This window comes from Ochotona curzoniae, unplaced genomic scaffold (genome assembly GCF_017591425.1).
Source record: "Ochotona curzoniae isolate NIBS_2020 unplaced genomic scaffold, NIBS_Ocur_1.0 contig_2210, whole genome shotgun sequence".
Lineage (NCBI taxonomy): Eukaryota > Metazoa > Chordata > Mammalia > Lagomorpha > Ochotonidae > Ochotona > Ochotona curzoniae.
This window is the reverse complement of record NW_024465369.1, coordinates 6,137,833-6,146,572: the sequence shown is the minus strand read 5'-3', so window position 1 is coordinate 6,146,572 and position 8,740 is coordinate 6,137,833. Positions and strand designations below refer to the sequence as shown.

Here is an 8,740-nt window from a genome sequence, read left to right as displayed (position 1 = left end):
TCCTGCCTACACGCCTGCTTATCAGCACTGTCTTTCTACTACTAAGCCATCTTGAGGTGAAATCTTACCTGTTGCTTTTCTTTATCACTTGTACGGGTTGCTGGGATGGTTAAATGACTCTGCCAAGCACACATTCCTATTTTCCTGATCCTGAGACCTTCTAATAAATGAAAGCATTTTCCCTGTTTTTTCTTGCTTAATTCAAGTTGGCTTCCTCTTCTTCTCTCATTCATTCTTTCACAGTTGGCACCAGTTTTCTTATTAATTGGCAAATGCAGCCACAGGAGGATGTAGCAACAGATTCTCTTCTGCAATGCACAGGCTTGATTGGGACACTCTGCTTCTCCTCACAGTTCAAGGATTTGCAAGTACAGTGTGGGAATACAGTAGCATCGCTGTGACTGTAGGAAGCGGCAAAAGTCAAGGGAGCAGTACACGTTAATGCTGCAAAAAATGAAACACTTTCTTTGTGCAACCATTACCCAACTGTTTTAGGCTTCATGTTTTCTTAAACAGGATGTGATCATACTATTGAGACTTTTCTTGCTAAGCCAGGAGAAGCGTATTTAGAGGCAGTGGCTTAACAGACTGCGCTTGAATTACTTGGGAAAGCCAGGTGTCTCCTAATCTCCAGGTGCCATGTAAGTGAAGCGTCAGTAGATGAGAACGAACACGTCAATCAGAATTGTTGAACACCAACCTGAGACATCAGAGGTGACGTCCCTTCCCTTGGTGTCTCTTCAACAAAAATACCATGTGTTAGGACTGCTCCAGGAGAGCAGGACATGTACTGTTCAGGGCATGAAACCAGGGACTTCAAAAAGGCCACTGAAAAAGGCTATTCAAAGATAGGCTTGTTTGGGGCAAGAATTGAAATCAGTGTGTACTTTTATATACATTTTTCATTAATTCTGTGAAGACTTTTTGTGTATAACTTTGAAGGCCAGAAATTCTAAGTCTTAAATATTCTTCATTTCCTTTTCATCACTCACTGAATGCATAGAAAAAATTTCCTCTTGAAATGTAGCGTAGTGACAACAAGGGAGCAAAGCTAATACGACAATGGACATAAAGAAGAGTTCTCGAAATTATGGCAAAAATCGGACTGTCATAGAACTCAGAATGCACCAAGCGGAATTCCTGGTGCCTCCTCAAGAGAGGCACTATGGATATAGTGTTATTCTCTGTGAGTTTCCTTTCTTAGCACCATTCCCTTTGGCTAGTAGCATGACTTGCCAAGAAAGTCCGTCTGATAGTTGATACATTCTAATTGAGTGTGTAGAATCAAATATAATGATCTGGCTCCTAAATTAAGAAGGGACATTTATTCTAATGTAGGTTGCCAGTACTTCCAATTTTATATGAGACATTTATAGTACACAATTTTATGTATTGCATGATCAGAAATGACAGGGAATTGAGTTTTTAAGCAACTAATATTACATAAAAATAGAGTAACAGTACACTAATGATAAGGGTGAGTATTATAGCACGTAAGATTGCCATGATAATTTAGAAATAGTTGGTGACTAGATAATTCACTGATGTTGTAGAATGATAAAAATGGAATATTTGAGAGTTTGCAACTAAAAAATAATAACCAGAGGCAGGGATGTAGCTTAGCACCTAAGATCACCACATCTCATATGGGAATGCCTGAGCTTAATTTCTAGCTCTGGTTCCTGTATAGCTTTCTGCTAATGCAGATCCTGGGAAAAAAGCAGTGAGAGCTCAAGTACCTGGGTGCCCATGCCCCATTTTGGGAGACCTGTAAGGAGTTCTCAAGCCCAGCTTCTGGCCCTGCAGCAGGAGGATGGTAGAAGATTAGAGCACTTAGCAAGTAAACCAGCAAATGGGCTGTGTCTCTAAAAGTAAGTAGTCTTAAACCAAATGCCACTGAGCTGAATGTAAATTGAAGTTAACTTAAAAATTCTGCAAGTCTTATCAGAATTGTGAAAGAAGATTGTAGGAAAACGTTTTCTCAGTCTAGACCATGAGATCAGGGTCAATGCCAGCATTCACAAGCCATGTTGCTGGTGTGCACCCATGATGAAATGATGGGAGAGGCACTTTACCTCTGCGTTCTTCCCCCTCAAGCCCCAAGACAATCACACAGTGAGAAAAATATCAGACAAATCCACACTGAGAGGCATGCTGTGGCATGTCTGACCTGCACTCCCCAAAGCATTGAATGCTGTTGGTCCAAAACAAAGGCGTCAGAAATTGCCATGGTCAAGGCAAACCTAATGGTCAACAATGTAAAAGTGTACTGTAGGATCTTTAATGAAATTCTGGGACAGATAAAGGGCATTCAGGCAAAATTAAGGACATCTGATAAAGTATGATTTTTTGTTAAAAATAATGTATCAATATTGGTTCATCAATTATGATGAATTGTAATAGTGTTAGATGTTAATGAGGATACTGCGTGCAGACTATATGGGAACTTTGTCCTATGCAACTTCTCCATAAACTAAAATCATTTTAAGATAAAATGTATTTTAAGAAATACATGGCAGATACATACACAGCTGAAAAAGCTTCTTCTGATATGTTTGCAGAGGAAGATGCTTTTAGTTTATAAATTATTTTCATAATTCGTGACAGTTCTCACATCTGCTGCTATAAAATTCATTGCAGCTTCTCTGCCTCTTGGGAAAAAATGCATTTAATTATCAGTGAAATTCAACTTCACTTGTTGTGATGAATGATTTGAATGTGTCAGCTTCCCCCTTCTAAAAACAAAAGAACTGAGATAAAATACAGTCTTATTCCTCTACGCCCTTCCTTCCACCTGCTTCTTTTAATTGATGAAGGTTTGAGCTTTTATTAATCTTTTTGAGCTCTTCTGTAAGATGCAGAAAAAACTAATACGATATCATTGTATCTAGCTAATGTGTGTGCTTTGTGAAATTGATACACCCTGCCAAGACATAAATTACTTAAGCTTTGATAAATGTGTTCAAATCAGAGAATGTTCAAAGAGATAAAGCATAGCAATTCTTCTCTGTTTTCCTTTTTAAAACTCCATTTTATGACTGGACTAGTTAAGATGGTTAAATGTTTTTTGGATTATTTGTGCAATATGATGGGACAAAAGACAGCAGTGACACTGAAATTAGCATGATGAGTCCAGCAACTACAAAAGTCGATGGGGCCATCTAGTCCTGTGTTTGGTAGATTGCAACTTGCCATGGACAGAGTTCTTTACCTACAGTTTCTGACCCCTTAGTGTTGTATTCCTGTACGTCATGTCACAGAAGCTGTCTGTTCGGAGATGAGAGTAGTGGGAGCTTCACTGTACTTTTACTTGCTTGGTAGGCTGGATTCAAAGCTCCACAGACATGTTTTGTTGACAGAGAGAGCTAATCCTTGCCCATAATCTGGTTGTGACTAAGAAGACGGTGAGACCAGAAACCTTTGATGGAAGTGTGAACTTGAAAGAGTTGACTGCCCCTTGATCACTTATCTATCATGCAGCAATGAATAACTTGCTCAACCATCAATTAGTCAATTCCCTGGAGGCCTGAGAAGTCATACAAGGCTTTGAGCATAAGCTTTTCTCACGATATTCTGCTGCTTCCCAGGTACAGTAATTGATAAGTGCGAGACATGGGTATGGTTCATTGGCCTGCAATCATCTCTGAGTAGGTCTTCCAAGGTTGAGATGAGCCTTGGAGACTTAGGTCACACAACTGTCTGGGATAGGACCCCTCTCGACAGTGCGGCTCTCATGTGGTGATTTATGACAACAGAAAAGCTGAACAACATAGGAAGGTGGAGAGAGGATGCAGGTTTCAGCTTTTTAAGGACATTAAGAAATATCCTTATTCTTTCTGTTAGACTCTTTTACTAGTACGTCATTGCCTGATAGCTTTTCAAGAGCTGGTCTGTGTATTTCATTTTCAGTTTTTGAGGTGGAGAATCCTCTCTGAAAAGTTAAGCAGCCTTTTAAAGGCAAATAATTACATTCAACTCATTTTTATAACATTAGAGATTTTTTTTTATTAATTGCATTGCATTATGTGACACAGTGTTATAGGCACTGGGATTCCCCCCACCCCTCCCCGAACCCTCTCCCCATGGTGGATTTCTCCACCTTCTTGCATTACCATAGTTCAAATTCAGTTGAGGTTCTTTCATTGGAAGTATTTACCAAGCATTAAGTCCAGCATCTTATTATCCTAGTGAGTTCAACACTTTCTTGGTGAGACCATCTCTGGTCTGAAGGTAAAGCCAGCAAAGTATCATCCCAATCAATTAAAATCCCCAACATAACATCAACAACAGTTTACAACATTATGGCATTAATTGACATGATATTGATTAACCAATATGTTAATAGGAAAATGCAGGTTCTTAACTACATCCTGTGACTTCTTCATAGACATTTCAATTTTGGTTTATATTCAGCCAGGTTCTATACACCTCAAAATGGCTATAGATTACTATTCAGCTGTCTCGTGTCTATTTTCATTTTGGTATTTAGCTGTTTGTAGTGTTGAAGCATGATTTTGCTGAACTTAGTTGTTTTTCGGATGGTCTGAACTGGCTTATAACTCTAGCAAGACATGTGTCATTAGTTTAGGTACAGAACATTTTTTTTTAAGGAGGGGTGTGCAGAGAAATATCCAATATCCCAGTGAGGTGTAACTAATCTTTGTGTGCCCATCTAGTGAGGTATGAGTGAATCCGCTAATGGTCATCGCGAGAGAGGGTGGGGACCCAGAGCTGGCACTAGGCGAGGACCAGAGAAAGCTTGCCTCCCTAGTCCTGAAGGAAGTTTATTGTTCTTCTGTTTCTGCAGACCGTTCAGGGCTCCTGGTTGTTGTTCCGATGACACTGGTTTCTGCATGGCAGAGTTTGGACTTCTTCCATCCCCTGTGGAAGCTCCAGATGGGAGTGGGTGACCTCAGAGTTCTTGGCCTCTTGAAGGCACTCCTATTCCCCGTGGTCTCCTTGGCAGTTGCGATGTAGCCCTTGGTGTCCGTACTGATAGTCCTTGGTGAGGATCTGGGAATCTTCAGGGTTGGGATACAAGCCTCCTCCTGTCCATCCGCTCTACTCTGGGGCCTCCCCCCTGCTCCATGCACATGACCTCCTGTTAAGAGGCTGTCAGGGTCTCTCCCAATCCCCCTGCCCCTTGTGCCTGTGTAGCTTTACTGTTGTCTAGTGCTGACTCGAGTTTGTTGCCTGTGAGTTAACAGATTTGATCCTGATAGGCTATATTTCACGTCTTCCTCACACTTTTTAGGGAGATGGAAGATTTCTCTGCATATCCTCCCCATTATGGAATAACATAGGGTATTAAGAGTATTTTAGGTTTTACAGTTCTTTGATATAGATCATAAGCAGTCTGACTCACATTAGTTGTTGTTTTATAGATTACAACAGCTTATCTTATTGCATTGGATACAGGCTGTCAGAGATTGCAATACTATTACAATATACAGGTACTATTTTCCGGATTGACATCTTTTCATCTCAAATTAAGGCAAACATGTGGTATTTAACCTTTTGAGATTGGTTCATTTCTCTTAGCATAATGGACTTTTTACACTCACATTTCTCAGGTGAATCACGTGCTTGGTCATGTTCTTTTACCACACAAACTACCACCAGGATAATCCTTGGATCTTAAAGAGAAGTTTAGTACGAGACAATTTGTAATTTTTTTATTGAGCAATCTCAGGACCATCACAGCACAAGTCTTGGGAAATAAGAAAAGGATCTCACTGTTGGGTCTATCACGTATTCTAAAATGTGCTGGGTTGTTGTCCCCTATGGAGATGAAGACCTTGAAGTAAATGCACTGGTAACAACCTAGTTTTCTACAAAATCAAGTGTTTTGTGCCTACAAAAAATAAATAAATGAATAAGAAAAAATACAATAAATTTTAAAGTGTAATGGGAAGTGAGTGTTGAGCATACCATCTAAGAAGCCTTTGTTCCATATCAGAGTGCATGGATCCCTTTCCTCATGTGGGTTGTGCCTCCAGATTCCTGCTAGTGGCCATACTGGTGGCAGCAAGTGATGCCTCAGGAAGTTGGGAGGAAGTTGGGCTCCCGCCACCCATGGCACAGGGTTCTTGGCTCTCAGTACCAGCCTTTTAGTTTGGGTGGGCTAGCCAAGTGATGGGATCTATTTTCTTTTTGACCCATTGTCCCAAATAAATAAAAATAATAATGCAAACAAAATGAACCAAGAATATCTGAGCTAACAAGATCACAAAACGTCCTCATCATTGGATGATGAGTTCAATGTTCATATGTTTCAATATTGTAAGGGAGAATGAAGAAAAAAATCACTGAATCAAGAAAAATGATCAAGAAGAAAACAAATTTGAAAAATATGTAATGTAATGCAAACATTTTAAGGAAAAAAAAGGGTATTTACTATTGATAGTAAGGAATGTTTTTATATTTGTGGTTGAACACACAAAAATGAACATTGGATTATCAAATTCTAACATACAGTTGAGCACCAAATGTACAAGGCAAACTTTTTTCTTTTTTTCAATATTGAAATAAAAGCTATAATTTTTGGAATAATCTGAAACCAGTTTTACCAAGAACTTTTCCAATTTTGAAGGGGCCAGACAACCAGTGCACAAAGAAAGCCTCACTTCTCTTCCCACTCTTTTCTGTCATGCTGACAGCTCCCATGGAATGATTGCAAGAGTGGTTTGCACCAGTAAAGATAAGAAGCTCTCTCAGAAACCTCCATTATCAAGACTTGCTAATTTGTCCATTATAAATATTCACTTTATGCAACAACATCATGTATAATGACTGTATCCCTGAGGATCCATATTAATTTAACTAAATGATTTTTATGCATCATGAGGAGTCTTACAGCAAAAAAGAATGAAAAGAAAAAAACAAATGCAAATAAAGTACTATGTTTCAGTGGCTATGATTTGGTCCAAAATATGCAGAAACTTGAAAACACGTGTATGCAACTCTTACTTAAGAATGGTCATAATTTCATTATAACAGACAGATATCAAATCACATGCAGTCTAATTCAGCCAAAATGTACTTTTCAATGTTAATTTCTGCTTCTATGAAGGCAATTATATACATAATTATATTTTTTCAAATACATTTTTAAAAACCTTCTAAAATTCATCAGAAGCTTTTTGTTACACAGAGTGAAATGGAATTATGTTCAACCATGAAATTATGTCATAAGCCTTTGAATATAATAATATTCTGAATATTTCCAAATATATTTAACGGACTTATCATTATCTCATTCACATTTTTTTTTTACCTGCTTGATGTCACCATTAAGTAATCTAGAGTGTTCTTGGAGGACGACTTCACAAATTTTATGATTTTAAATGAGAGGCCAGAACGTACTACATTCACCAATCTAGAAAAACAGAATTATGAAAGTCAAGAAATGAAAGACTGAAATCATCTAAGCCCATTAAAATGAAATACTCTCTTCCTTATCTCTCTATTTAAGTTTGTGTACTCAGTTTGTTCTTACTTGAATTAAACACTCATATTGTTATGTTGTTGAGCCCAGCTGTGTGTGCATGTGAAATGCTACTTAGCAAGAATTGGAATAATCTTGAAAGAATTTTCCTTGATCTTGACTTCAGTTCATGTGCAGGCTCAAAGCCTAACCTGAAGTTTGTTTTTCTTTCTTCTTTCGAACAGCTCTTCTGTGACAGTAAAGAAGTGGTGCCTGTCGCAGAGGGATTAGACTGGGAAGACAAGGATGCCCCAGGAACACTGGTGGGCAATGTGGTGCACTCGCGGATCATCAGCCCCCTGCGCCTCTTTGTTAAGCAGTCTCCAGTGCCAAAACCTGGTCCCATGACGTATGCAGACAACATGGAAAACTTTTGGGATTGGCTGGCTAACATCACAGAGGTTCAAGAGCCACTGGCCAGAACTAAAAGGAGGCCAATAGTGAAAACAGGAAAATTTAAGAAAATGTTTGGATGGGGTGACTTCCATTCCAACATTAAAACTGTCAAACTGAACCTCCTTATCACAGGGAAAATTGTCGACCATGGGAATGGAACCTTCAGTGTTTACTTCCGACATAACTCCACAGGCCTAGGCAATGTCTCAGTGAGCTTGGTACCCCCGTCCAAAGTGGTGGAATTTGAAGTTTCCCCTCAGTCCACCTTGGAGACCAAGGAATCTAAGTCTTTCAATTGTCGCATTGAATATGAAAAAACAGATCGGGCAAAGAAGACAGCCCTGTGCAACTTCGACCCTTCCAAGATCTGCTACCAGGAGCAGACTCAGAGCCACGTGTCTTGGCTGTGTTCCAAGCCCTTCAAGGTCATTTGCATTTACATTGCCTTCTACAGTGTTGATTACAAACTCGTGCAGAAAGTCTGTCCTGACTACAATTATCATAGCGAGACCCCATACTTGTCTTCTGGCTGAATCTTTGCACAGTGATGGAAATGACAGAGACGCAGGTGTTCGAGTAGAATGCTGACCATGAAATACGATCAATTCTGTTTCAGGCAGTAAACCATCATTCTCTATCATATTTTCTGAGTCAAAAAAGAACAAGAAACATCTTCAGTTGTGGAATGTGTTTATTTTGCTCCTAAGTACCTTTATCTAAGGAAACAAACTGCTAATGGAACCATCAGTTTCATGTCAGATGACCAACATCCAAAAATCTTGTTGTCTTTCTAAAAGAAGCATCAAGGGGGCCCATCCATATGTAACAAGAAGGAATCAAATGATGCATGTGGTTCAC

The 8,740-nt window shown here is 39.2% G+C and overlaps 1 protein-coding gene across 1 annotated transcript; it reads left to right on the top strand.

Annotated features, from left to right (window-relative positions):
* The first annotated feature begins 1,062 nt into the window (after positions 1–1,062).
* On the top strand, positions 1,063–8,452 carry NXPH2 (neurexophilin 2). Its single transcript, XM_040971987.1, has 3 exons — positions 1,063–1,186; positions 3,588–3,616; positions 7,672–8,452. Exons 1-3 carry the CDS (start codon positions 1,063–1,065, stop codon positions 8,413–8,415), a joined length of 897 nt encoding a protein of 298 aa, XP_040827921.1. The 3' UTR covers positions 8,416–8,452.
* The last annotated feature ends 288 nt before the right edge of the window (positions 8,453–8,740 follow it).